General features: G+C 39.7%; 1 protein-coding gene across 4 annotated transcripts in view; it reads left to right on the top strand.

Annotated features, from left to right (window-relative positions):
* Positions 1–13,477, top strand: part of zbbx (zinc finger, B-box domain containing) — a 52,809-nt gene that overhangs the window by 17,141 nt on the left and 22,191 nt on the right. For all 4 annotated transcript variants that reach the window (XM_044032046.1, XM_044032049.1, XM_044032050.1 and 1 more), the window contains 4 exons: positions 4,169–4,372; positions 7,659–7,881; positions 9,129–9,288; positions 13,365–13,459. In XM_044032046.1, the coding sequence (XP_043887981.1) occupies positions 4,169–4,372; positions 7,659–7,881; positions 9,129–9,288; positions 13,365–13,459 (682 nt within the window). The remainder of the gene's footprint in view (positions 1–4,168; positions 4,373–7,658; positions 7,882–9,128; positions 9,289–13,364; positions 13,460–13,477) is intronic.

Below are 13,477 nucleotides of genomic sequence, written 5' to 3'. Positions count from 1 at the left end.
ACATCGAATAGAGCTCCTTTTAAAAACATATGCCAAATGATGTACAGCAAAAAATAACAAAAAAAACAACCCTCTGGCCAATCAAACACGATCTTCAGCTGCTTCTACTTCTCCCCATGGACAAGAACTAGTGGTCAGATATGCAGGTCATTATTGGTAGTGTCTGAAAAGGATAAACCCAAAGCAATGTGTGAACACAAAGCAATTGACACAGTGAATTTTTCACAGCTTGTAAACCAGTTATGTCCCATTTGAATAGTGTCTTCTGAGAGGCAGTCACTTAGCCATAGTTGCCTGTGCTCATAAAAATGACAAACGTTGTAAGTTGTAAAGAACAGAAAACATAGACCTGGAGAGAGAAGTTTATACTTTTTAACCTTGACCTTGTGTTTGGGAAAATTACAAACATTTGACACACTCAGCCTTTCTCCAATAGACAGTCTTTAGATTTCAGATGCATAGCTGAATTGACAAGCGTTTAGACTGTGTCCATGTGCACCTGTTTGCATAATTGTCCTGTAGGCAAGAAGAGAAAGAGCAAAAGCAACAGACCTAGATTGAATGGCTTCAACAGGACTGTTTGAAACGTATTGAGATGCAATAATTTGTCATCAGGGTGTCAAGGTTTGGAAAAATGTCATTATCATGGGCAGTTGCCCTTATTCGAGCTACTGAAAGGAATTACTGTTTGTTTAGGTGCTTGGAGTAATGATTGAGCAACTCTTTTGCTTTCGCCACTGTCCACTTTCTCCACCTCATAACACTGTTAAAAAACTGAGCATATACAGGTCCTATCATTTTGGCATTGTACAGGTGTATTGATCAAGACCCCATACATAATCCAATACAGGCAACAACTGGCAAAGAACACCTGACCAGGAGCCATCATACATATGATGATGAGGAAAATATCAAAAAAAGAGTTAAACAAATAAAATGATACAAATGATGGTGTCCCTTTCTCCATCCTTAATCCTGTAGCAACATGTCAGACAGTGTGCATCTCTCTTAAGGTGCTACAGGATCAATGTCAGGCACTAACAACACAGAAATCATTAGAACTCACATTGCATATTACAACTATCAGTTACAACAGTCCATACTGACACTCAAGTGCTACACAAATGGGAACATTGAGAACAAGATGGATGCAGTTATATATCAAGTGGTTGATCATATTGGGCTTGAACTAAGCTGATGGTGTGACTTGCCAGTTGTGAGCTTTTCAAGAGCTATTGAATGTGTACATCGTGTTGCCATCAACCTCATTTTTGCTCCACAGAGACATGCATCACATAAATGACAGCTATTCACTTTAATTATGTATCGACAAGCAAGGCCTTGGCTAACTCTAAGAGGATCTCTTATTGTCTTACTGTGTGGTTTATGAATCACATATGAGTCACAATGTCACATACCATAGTTGTGACATTGTAGTTTGATTGTTGAAGTACGTTAGGAAAATAAGCTTTTTATTCTTCCCACTGACAGCTCCCCACTGTTACTTTTGTTACCCACCGACAACAAGGATGATTTGATTTATTTGCCATAAGCATTGTCAGCTGTCTTCCACTCTTTCTGCATGGCAGCATGTCAAAACAGAGCAAAACTGCAGCTCAGACTCCACATAAATTATACATACAGTATGTGACCACAATTGTCGCCTGTAATTGTATGTCTGTTAGTATACCTTCCTCATTGAACTCAAAATCACTACTCTGATATTACAATCAGTAAAACCTGAAAGGCAGGTACAAAATGATAACATGCAAAAAATTATAATACAGCTTTGTAACCCCAGCCATAATTCTGCTTCTGTCATTCTCAAGCTCTTTGTCTATGTTTTTCCAAATGCTCATTGTTTGTGTGAGTCTGTTGCACACCTTCAAGGATGGGTTAACAGTCAACAGACTGAGTGAACCTCTTCATGGTTGGTGGTAGGGATGGCCATTTGATTAAATTTAATATTGTTATTACTTGCTGGATAACAAGAAATTGTAAATGTAAAAGTATTTTATCCACATGGTCATTTGATATGTAACACCAGGGTCTTTCAGTATGGACTGTTTTAACTGATAGTTGTAATATGTGAGTTATAATGATTTCTGTGTCATTTGTGTCAATATGTGTAATTTTACTTGTTTGGCTCTTAACATTGAGAGATTTGGAGATTTTCCTCATCCTCATGTGTATGATGGCTCCTGGTAGTAGCAGTTGTGAGAGGTCTTTTCTTTGTGGCCTTAGATGCAGGTGGTAGGAAAAATGTATATATTTTAGGGTAAAAGGGATTGGTTACAATGGTGGAGATGGAAGGCAGGATGAAGCAGAGGACAGGCAAGCAAATGGATCAGAGATCTGGCCAGTGAAGCTTGAGTGGCTTGTGCAGATGAGAAGCTTGGCAGAGCAATCTGGTAATAATTAGGTAAAGAGCCATACCATCTGCCCAGGTTGGTAAGTGGTTTCGGTGGTCAGCCAAACATTAGTCATTGCCAACAGTATGGAGGAGAGCTGACCAAGCAGGCTTCCAGTTCCAGTGACACCAAAAACGATTAACCTATGCAGATGGCACTGCATGTCTTCCTCCTGTTCTCAGAAAAAAAACATGGGTTGGTAACCCAGGGTGAATAAGATGGGGGATATACATGTGGCAGTGGTACTGGTGAGGGAGTTGTGGCTATGTTCTATCCGTGCCATCTTCATTAGAACAGGTGGAACAGTGACACAGTGGAGTCATGTTTGGCCTCTGTCTTGTTTTTAGTCTGGTGGTAGCTGGAACAGAGGCTGATGGTAGTGCTCAAGGCTTGGGGAGCCTTACGTAATGCAGTGAAGCCAGAGCAAATGTAGCACCAGGTGGTCCACAGTTTCAGTCGCTGAAGGGATCTTTGGGTGACTGCCCATCTTACTGATTCCACCACAAAAGATGGAAGAAGGATGGTCGAGTGCTCAATAGAGGGTTCGTGAGTGGACAGCTTATGATTGTGTGAATCAAGGTGGCAGGTGAGGAGTGCGCCATTTTGAGTAAGCCATTTGTTAGAATGGCGGTATTATGGGTTTCTCTATTTGACAAACCATCATGGTTATCCACATACAGTTGTGAACAACCAGGGATAGGTGCTGGTAAAAGAGAAGACAATGACACAGCTTTTTGGTCGCCTTGCAGCGAGAAGACCCGGGTTCGAGCCCCGGTTGGAACAAGGGCCTTTCTGCATGGAGTTTGCATGTTCTCCCCGTGTGTGCGTGGGTTCTCTCCCTGGGTTCTCCAGCTTCCTCCCACAGTCCAAAAACATGCAATGTTGGGATTAGGTAAATTGGACACTCTAAATTGACCATAGTAGTGAGTGTACCCCGCCTATCGCCCGATGTAGCTGAGATTGGCACAGCACCCCCCGCGACCCTCTGGTGGAGGATAAAGCGGTTAGATGATGACGGACTGACTAAGGAGGGCTTTGTTGCAAAAGTCTTCAGAGGATGCCTGTTAAAAGTAAAGAGAGTGTTTTTGTGGCACAGACGGGACTGTGTTTTTCGATGACAGCTGTGATTTTGACAACATCTCTGTCAAAGTCATTTGTTACATTAACTTTTGTGCCAAGTCTTGTCTTTCCTGAAAAATGAATAGCATGTTTTTCCAAATTATAATCCTTGGTTGGCAGGAGAGTTCATTGCTGTCATTAATAAGAAAAAAGTTGCAGATTTTAGTTGTGACAAGATTAAAATTGAACTGGAAAATATTAAAGCACACTAAGTATTGAAATAATATGATCCGTTACAAGCTTTGTTTTTGTAATATTGTAACTTTTACGGTAGACTGTAATGCGCTAGCATAAATTTAGCCAAACTATTGTCAGCTCGCACCATGTTTTACGAAATAAATGTACAAATAGAACTGTTTGTTTTTAATAATGTGTGTGAAGATTCTCATTCATTCAAGAGTTTAAACAGAACTGACTTCCTAAGAATGAAAAATAACAGAGTTTCACAGCTAGACTTGTTTTAGTTATGTAAACATTCACCTCAACGCTGCTTAGTTCAGTTATGACCTGGTTTGTCTGATGATGCTTAATTCCTCTTTTTATATTTTTGTTTAAAACAAGACCGCAACAAGACTTGCCATTGTATTCAGTCAACGCAATGTTGATCTTAGCTCTTGTTCTGTGCATTTCTTTTACAGACAGAATTACAAACCCTTGTGAGCACTCAAGATGTTCTCAGTAACGACCCCAATGCCTTTACAAGTCCTAACATCAACACCAAAACCAGTCCCAGTCATTCCTCCATGTTCAATGCAGACCAGACCAGACCAGGAGAACAGAGCCCAGAAAAAGGTGGAGCAGCCATGGCAACACCTATGCAACTGCACCCTGATCCTAACCAGGTAGGTGGCAACCTCTGCTGATACACTTACTTCACTTACTGTTATTATTTCTTAATCAGACACACTGTCACTTTTATAAATGATTTTAACTCTTTAACACCTAAGCCTCAAAATGTCTTTTTTCCAGAACACTTTTCAGCATCTGGCAGTTATTTACAATATACTACAGGGATACAATTGTAAGAGGATATGCAGACTTTAGTGTATACTGTGTGATGTAACACACTCCTAACTACTTTCATGGCATATTCCATATCTCTGTAGAAACCGCTATGTTACAATTGTTCTAAAAGAGTTTCTAGGGAAACAAAAGATGAAAATGATGAATGAACAGGATACATATGATGAGTTGCAATAATTATTATGCAAAGGTGCATAATAATTATTTCTGATGGTCACCAGGAGACTTTTAAATACATAATAACGGTTATCATATATCACTTATCATATAGTTATGTGGCTTTGTTTCCCTCTCAAAAATCTGCTGTTTATCAAATGTAATTCTACAGGGTACAGTCTTTAACTGTATATGTATTCATTTCCTGTTATATGTTACAATTACTTAGTTTATCTTTCTGCATATTTTACTGTATATACATTTGCACAAATGTTTAAAAGAATCCTTAAAAATGTTCGTTAAATTTTTTTTACCCCCACAACAAAACGCCTACTGATCCATTGTTATCAAACGCTCTATTTGTGATTCACTTGCTGTGACAGTGCCACAAATATTTAAAAAAATATGAGTTGTATGCCTGCTCCTTGTGAGTCAACTGGAAGTACTCAAACTAACCCTAATTGATTCCGAATCCACAGGCCGTGTCTACAGTTAGGCTTTAGATCTGTATGTACCTTTAGACTAAAAAATTAGTCACATTTCCGACACCACAGAGCTCCGTTGACCTCAATAACACAGCACTCTTTTCAAACAGCTACTACAGCTACTAAATAGGTACTGAAGAAATTATCATGTCTTCTGTATATGATATATAGGTGGCATGCAGTGACCTTTACCCTATGTATAGCTTTAACTGGTCAAGCACTGCTTACCTTGCCCGTCCTGATGGCACGCCACTGTGCAACACTGGATTCAAACTGAATGTTCAGACTTTCTTTCAAAATGTCACCGACCATGATCAACTGAGTCTGCATCTGTATGACGTAAGAGGGAGTTTAAATAGTTTTAAATCCTTGCAAAAAATGAATGCAGGGTGTAGTACACACCAGATTCTTCAGAACGTTTGTAATGCATACAGTTTGGTTGATTAATAGTTACCATTCCATGCCGCCACTGAGAAGCTTGAGCTGAAGAAAAAAAAACACTGACATCTTCATTATTCACCCTTAAAATTACATTTCTTTTTCACATTGAATCATATTCACCTATTCACACACAAAAAGTGCTTCTCTATCATCCAATTCAAACCCTAACAGCACAAGTGTCAGAGGCTGTCTTGGTTTAAGTGTCTCCCCCAAGGACACTGGAGGAATGAACCACTTACTCTCCTCTAGCCAGTGATCCACAGCTGGTAACAGTATGCAACATCTTAAATCACTTTAGAAATGTTACTTCTGATGAACCCTATCTTGAAAGTTATATTAATAATTTAGCTACTACTGAGATACATTTTCTCCATCCATCCATCCATCCATTTTCTACCACATTACTTTGTAATGATTTGTCAAAAAAGGTCAAGTCAAGGTCACAGGCCAACTTGCCTGAGTGCAAATTGTAAAGACATGTTTGTCCTTGCTCTTGTATGTCCCTGCAGCATTTGAAATGTCATGCAATGGACTAATTTATCAACAAATAAATGAATAACGCACTGTGTAGAGGGTAAAGTAAAATGACATTAAAAGCCTCTTGTGATCAACTCCACCATCTTTGCTTATATGGACACACTGGCCTGGCAGTGTTGAAACAAACTTGACATTGTTTACTTTTGCTTTACAGTGAAAAGATTTTAGTGATTTATAAAAAAAACTGTGTACATGTAACTGGTGTAGTTTTGCGGTCTGCGTTGTGAAGAATTCGCTGTACGCTGGATGTCTTTTGGAGGCAGTCTCCGTTTATTTCTGACACAAGGCAAGTGAAAGAAAACTCCCATCAACATGTGAAACACAGGGAACCGTGCCCTCTCTCCCACAACATGCAGCAGCAGAAGGGCAATTATTAAATTAAAATAAAGCACATGGCGACATACCTGACACAAGGCAAGTGAAAGAAAACTCCCATCAGCATGTGAAACACAGGGAAACGTGCCCTCTATAAAATAAACATGTACAGCTTGTCAAATTTAGCATGATAATCTCCATATTAGGATAATGACAATGCTAAACAATACAGATATCACACAAGCACACATCACGTACCTCTCCCACAACATGCAGCAGCAGAAGGGGAGAGGTGAGGGCAGACACACCCTTAAATACTGGGTGGGCACCCCAAAAGTGAACGTGGGGAACAGAAAATCATGAAGGTTCCACATGACAACTTAACCTGCCGTGTCAGGGTAAAATATAAAAATAAAAACTTAAAAAATACATTTTGTGTAATTATAAAATAAAAAGGCAAATAAAATAAAATCAGGTGTTCAATAAATTGCAGTACCTTAAAAATTTAATTTCTGTACATAGTCCATAGTTCGTATGTCAAAGCATCTACAGTTACACACAGTGTGACATAGGTAAATATAATCCCTTGTTTTGGAATAGCATTTATTTTTAATATAAACACTAATATTACACACATAAACACTAATTACTTGGCATGTGTTTTGTCATTGGAATGTAAAAGTTAACAAGCTGTGGTGATGTAAGGTTCAGGAGTTTTTTAATACCTGTTCTCCCCTGACGTGTTAGCGTTAGTCCTCACCTCAGCTCCTTCCACACCACTTTGGTCGGTGTAAGGTGGTCGATAATCACAGCCTGTTGCACGCAATGTCTCTGTGAGTTATTGACCTGCACATCACGATCATGTGCTACAGAGACCACATCTGCTTCTGAAGCATCTTTGGTCCACAGGCACTTCAGTGATTTCAGAAAATAAAAGAGCCTAATGAAATTCATCTTAAAATGTAAGTAAGTAGCCTATGTTTAATCAAACACTCCTGACGTATTTAATCAGCATGAAATATAATGGGATTAAAGCAATAAAGTAGTCTGCATGAAATAGCGGTTGTTCACGCCTGCTTCATACTTCTTCAGGTCATGAAATCCCTTCAGCAGGACTTCATTTAATTAATCTTTATATAACGTGAGAATATGTTTGTGAATTTCATTGCAGGTGTTGGTTGTGAATCATTCAGAGGAGAGCAATTTTGGATTTGAGCCGAAAAGCAAGGCTGAGAAGGGATTTCCCACTTGCCTTCTAGGAGGAGAATATGATGAAGAAGAGTCTGCAAGGTCTTTCCAGGAGGCTCTCAGGCAGTGGAGGGGAGAGACAAATGATGAAGCTGGAGACCGCATGGAGGAAAATGAGGTTGCTATGTGGATACCTGTTCGCCCAGGTAAACTGCATTGACAAAGGCATTCAGACTTACACACAGGATTAGACCATTGTTGAAGGGTGGGCCAATAAATCATCCACAGTTCCACATTCAGCCTCAATAACTCCCAATATTTTTTTTTACTATTTTTTTTCCCATCACCCATTCAATATAATCCATTGAATTGTGTTGTGGCTGTGCTGTGTGATTTGTTACAGAAAACCAGAATCAGATTTGATTGCCTAGCTGTTTATTTCTTCATGTGGAACAAAAATAATTATCCAAACTAAATATGGCACTGCAGCATCTTCTCACTCTCACTCGAACTTCTGCACACATTGATACTTGAGTAATTATTTTCTCTCAATTTTTTATCCATTATGTCTTTCTCTTTATGGGTCTCCCTCTCTCCTTCTTTCATCCAATTTTCACCCACTCCTCCACTTTCACACGTCCCCTGTCACTGTCTCTGCTCTGATCTGAACTGTTCAGGTCATTCAGAAAGTGCTTACCACTGCAGTAGGAGACTAATCCATGGCTGTTGCATATTGAGATAATGAGAGAGTATTCGGGGTGGCCCAACGCCACACCACGGCAATAATCGCCTCAGCTGAGTGTGTATGCGCATGTGTGCAAGCGCCGATGCGTCAGGCAATTTGTAATGGCTTTTCACACGTATCCTGTGTGTGCATGTTTGTACGTGCAGGGTTATGTGTGCGTGTGTTATTAGCATTATTATTCTGCTTTCTGTGTGTATGTGTCTAGGTGTTTGTGCTTTTTATTAGGCCTGCTATTTTCTCTGCTCTACTGCTTGGGCAGGCTCTGCGCCTCTCTCCTTTTGCTCTGCTCTGCAAATTGCTGCTAACCCCTCCAGCCCTAATTATTTCTGTCAAGCCAAAGGCAACCTTGCCCAATTTGATGCTGCCACTGTGGACTGCCAAAGTGTCTGGAGCACAATCATAACATTTCTCTTTCTCACCTCTATCTTTGCCTCTTCTCTCATGCTCTTACTATGTTCCCTTAGCATTGCATACGTCTCTTTCTTATTCCCAGGGGGCTCTCTCCTGTCTGTTTGTGTTTTGGCACTCTTGACGTGGTGACAAGGTGTTTTCTCACTTCTTTAGGGGAGGTGTTGAGAATCTGGCAGATGATGTTTTTGTGCTCCCCTGTCTACATCGTCTGACATGCTCTTTCCTTTTGGCTATATTTTCATCCTCTTACATGAATGTTACTTTCTGTGATATCGCCCTCCACCTGCATTTCTTCAGTTTTAGTGTCAGCTATAGCAACCCAGGCTGACCTCACTGCAGACAGAGAAGTTGAAGGACGAGGATGCGGGGAAGGACAAGGGAGGATACCTGTCAGGGTGGAGTTTACACCAAACAGCCTTACCTACACAGACAGATTGCTTCTCAAGAAGCACCGCAGGTACACACACAGACAGACAGACAACAATGTGCGAGCACCACTCATAAATATTGTAAAGCATGTAGAGGCTTCTGTCATGGGGTTCAAGCAATAGATCCTTTGAGAATTGTGCTTCATCCCTCCTCAGTATGCCGGACAACAAATTGTTCTTTCCTTTGTTAGGTTTTGGGTAACTCACAATTGTGTAGTTATATTTTTGTGCTCTTATAGCAGCAATAAAGGTTTTTTTGTTTATTAAACAATACATCAAACTTAGGGTTCTTACTTTGTCTTTGTTAACTACTAATTTACAGGGTGATTATTCCACTTTTACCTTTGATATTTGCCATTGGTAAGTAAGAATTCTTTGTACATATATATTCAGCATTCAGCACCTTAAGTCTTTTCACAGAGTTTGTCAAGTTTAGACTCCAGACCAAACTTTGGCAAACTCAGGCCAGAGGACCAGATTCCTGAGGACAGGATGACCATTTGCAATTAGAATACCATTCTTGCTAATATTAGCAGCTGAGCTTCAACTGCAGATCTCACTTCAACAAAATTGTGCCCCAAAGTTTTCAGTTGTTAAACTTTTAAACATTTTATTTGGCTTCTCAGACAAACATAGACCAATGAATATAATATTTCGACTCACTTACTCATCTTCTTCCGCTACTAATTTATTGATTGTAAACAGTAAAACAGTGAAACTCTCCCCTTTCTTACATCTCTTTTCAAATACTGTCCCTAATTAGCAAAAGAGCCAAAAGTATACTTTTGTCAGATGGATAAAATAGACGCAGTGTTGATGTGAAGCTCTGTGTCAACTTTATAGTTTGTTACCAATTCCAGGATGAAGTTGCCAGTGAAGTAAATGCAATAACCATTTGGAAACCATTTCAGCTTATATTTATCTTTATTTTCCGTGTTTTTAATCATTGCAAAACTGTGCCACTTGTCACCCTTACAATCATCTCTCTGTGCATAAGACAGTTGGAGTGAACATTCTAACTATTGACCTCGCACATAGAGAAGTCACTTAGTGACAAAGTGAGGTTACTTCTTGTACTGCTGGGAACATCAGGCTTGCCTCATCACATTTCACACATCTAATCATGCTACTTCAATTGCTGGAGACAGAAATAGGCCAATGTGCGCACACACAGTTTTCACATCTCACACACACACACACACACACACACACACACACATATCTCCTATTGCCACCACACATTCCCGCCTGTGGTCATCCTACATAACCCACCAGTGTACAAAGCAGTTTCTCAGCACTTATTGTGCAGTTGACTGCCTGAGGGCCTGGCTTCAGCAGGTCCCATTATTACAGTCCTTTATTTAAGCAGCTCCTTTTGGGCTGAGTAGCCCACTGGAGAGCAGGCTGGAGGAGAGTGGAGCAGAGTGAAGTTTTAGGCCTGCTGACTGCCTGAGCTGGAATGGAAGTCCCCAGCTGTAGCAGCCTTTAACTGTGGAATAGACCAGAGACCCAATCTAGAGTGCAATAAGCCTGCAGCAATGATGGTGGCAGAGCTTAATGGAGAGACAGAGAGACTGGCTGGCTGGATGGATGGTAGGGAGAAAGAGTGAGAGGTTGAATTTTAACAAGGATCTATAATTATAGGAAAGAGAGTGAAGGAGGGAGGTGGTGTGGAGGAGGAAAGAACCAGCTCAAAATGTGTAGCTATATCAGGGTCATAAACTCTATCCCCATGTTAGATTTGTGGGTGGCCTGGAGGTTGCAGAAAGCAAGCCACAGACCTTTTGGGGGCGAGGGGCATCCGACTGGTTTCATGAGCTGGTTTAGCAGTTTTGGTGGGGTAAGTGAATATTTGCTTTTTCATTTTGTGGTTGAGACAATGAACCCTGAAAGGCTGCACAGGAATAGAACCGAGATCTGAACTGGCCCGGTCTGTAAGACCTGATCTGAGTGCACCTGTACACGTTTGATGTGGTGTTGGAGTCATAAGCAAAAAGGACTTCAGTTTACAGATTCCCAACAAGACGTGCACTCTGCTGATTTTAGACATAATATAGACCAGGAAAAGGTAAAAGACAGACATTCAGTGAGCCACCGTTGTCTGCATGCACCAACCACACGTCTTATAAAGGCCATTGAGCCTTTATTGTCTTAATGAATGCAATTCCAATGAGTAATAATGGTGGCGTCATGGTTGTAAAAGAAAAGGGCAAATAAGGGCAGAGCCATTAGTTAAGAAAAATAGAGTCTCCAATTTTTAATTTGCATCCGCAGAAAAGGTTATGAGTGAGTATTCATACCTGAGTTGCCAGGAGGTAACTGCTAAATGCAATATATGAAAGTAGCATTATAAAAGAGGCATGCAAGCAAAACAGCAACATGTTTGCTTTAAGGCAGCAGGTAAAACACCTTAAAAATCATTCAAAGACGTGGGCTTTTGAGGTGATGACATTTTGCATTTTTTTACCAAGCCCTGATTCCACTTGGAGGATATTTAAAAGGAAACAAGTCGAAGATCTGGTGCTAGTTGCTAAAAGGTTAGAAGTATAGATACATAACAAGATGTCCTAATTTCCTTTGTGTCTTGACCAATATTTGTCCATAGTCTCTCCAGAGATATTGTAGGTTGTCAAGTTGTTAATTGTTTTGGACAACTGATCAAAAGCAACTGATCTGACCTGTTCTCACAGTCTCAACTTTGAGTACAAAGGCTTTGGTTGAAATAAGGTCAAAATATCTATTATATATGTGATGGCTTCCATGAAGCACTTTTGGCACAAAATGTCAGATTTGATTGAGTTAACCTTTGTCCACATATATAGCAAATTTAGCAGCAACAGTGGTCCCATTGGAAGACCCATCTCTGTCAAAACCCTTTCTCTTGCTTTTATTTTGTTTTATTGCATGGGGTGTCAAAAGTATTCCCATCTGTCTAAGAGATGTTTTCTTCAAAAAGTAAAGTATCTTTCCTGGAATTGAAACAGTGTAAATTAGAGATCATGTATTTTACATAATGTAACAATGTTCCATCCTGTCAATACTAAAAAATGAGTCTCTAATTAGCATCTAAGTAGTAAATCTGTATTTCACGTTTCACTTTCAGAGAGTCTTTACCTTACAGGGTGCAGACTAGTGTGGCACATATTATATGTATATATATATGTGTATATATATATATATATATATATATATATATATATATATATATGTATGTATGTATATATATATATATATATATATGTATGTATATATATATATATATATGTATAGTTATATATATGTATATATATGTGTGTATGTTCTGTATAGGTAAACATGTAAGATGAGAGGAGGAAAAAATCCAACATGTTTCTTCTTGCTGTGCACTGGAAATAGCCTAAATGCAAACAGCCCAAGGCTAGTGAGACGTCTGCATGTAAAGTGCTGTGTGTGAGGAGAACAATTGTGGATGGATGGTACTGAGAGAAGACGGGGTGTAAGCGTCAAAATGAATGTACTCTTGGGATTATATTACAGAAAATACAAACATCATGAGAGACCAGGTTTGAGGTCTCATTGAGTTTGCCAAGATTAGACGTGATAGTGGTGGAGAGCATTGGTCGTAGTTTCACTGTTTCAGTGGAGCTACAGCAGAATCTAGGTCTCCTTTTTTTCCCCTTTTTGTCGGCAGCTGATCCCCCATTCTGCTCATGCATACATGCCCAGTTTCATTCATACTAAATAAGGATCCAGTTTGATATATGCCTTCCTGATCCCACCTTCCATTCCATTTGAATATTTTGACATGCATGCTCCAAGGGTTCACAGATTTTTGGGATGCACCCCAGACGTCTGCATAGGGCCTGCCCTCACCCTGACAGACTGAGGTGGATGATATAATTGATGTTGCGATTCAATTCTTACAAATATTGTGCAGCCCACAACATGATTCAGGTGAACTGTTATTGCTTCTTTTAGTGAATACATTATGTGGTTAGTGAGGCATTCTTGTTATATGCTAGGTTTCTGGATCATATTTAATTTTTGATATCAACCCAGTGATCTTTATGTTTAATTTTTTATTGAATGCAGTATTTATTTATTTATGTATTTATTTTGTTTACAGAACACCAATTGAAACATACGTGCCTTCGTCGACTTTGGCTGCAGATTCAAAGTCACGACCTGAACTCGACACAGAGGAGGAGGTCGGCCTGACAGGTAATGCACATGCGTGCA

The sequence above is a fragment of the Solea senegalensis genome, linkage group LG8 (genome assembly GCF_019176455.1).
Source record: "Solea senegalensis isolate Sse05_10M linkage group LG8, IFAPA_SoseM_1, whole genome shotgun sequence".
NCBI lineage: Eukaryota > Metazoa > Chordata > Actinopteri > Pleuronectiformes > Soleidae > Solea > Solea senegalensis.
Note: the sequence above shows the minus strand (reverse complement) of the source record. Positions and strands in the feature narration are given on the sequence as shown.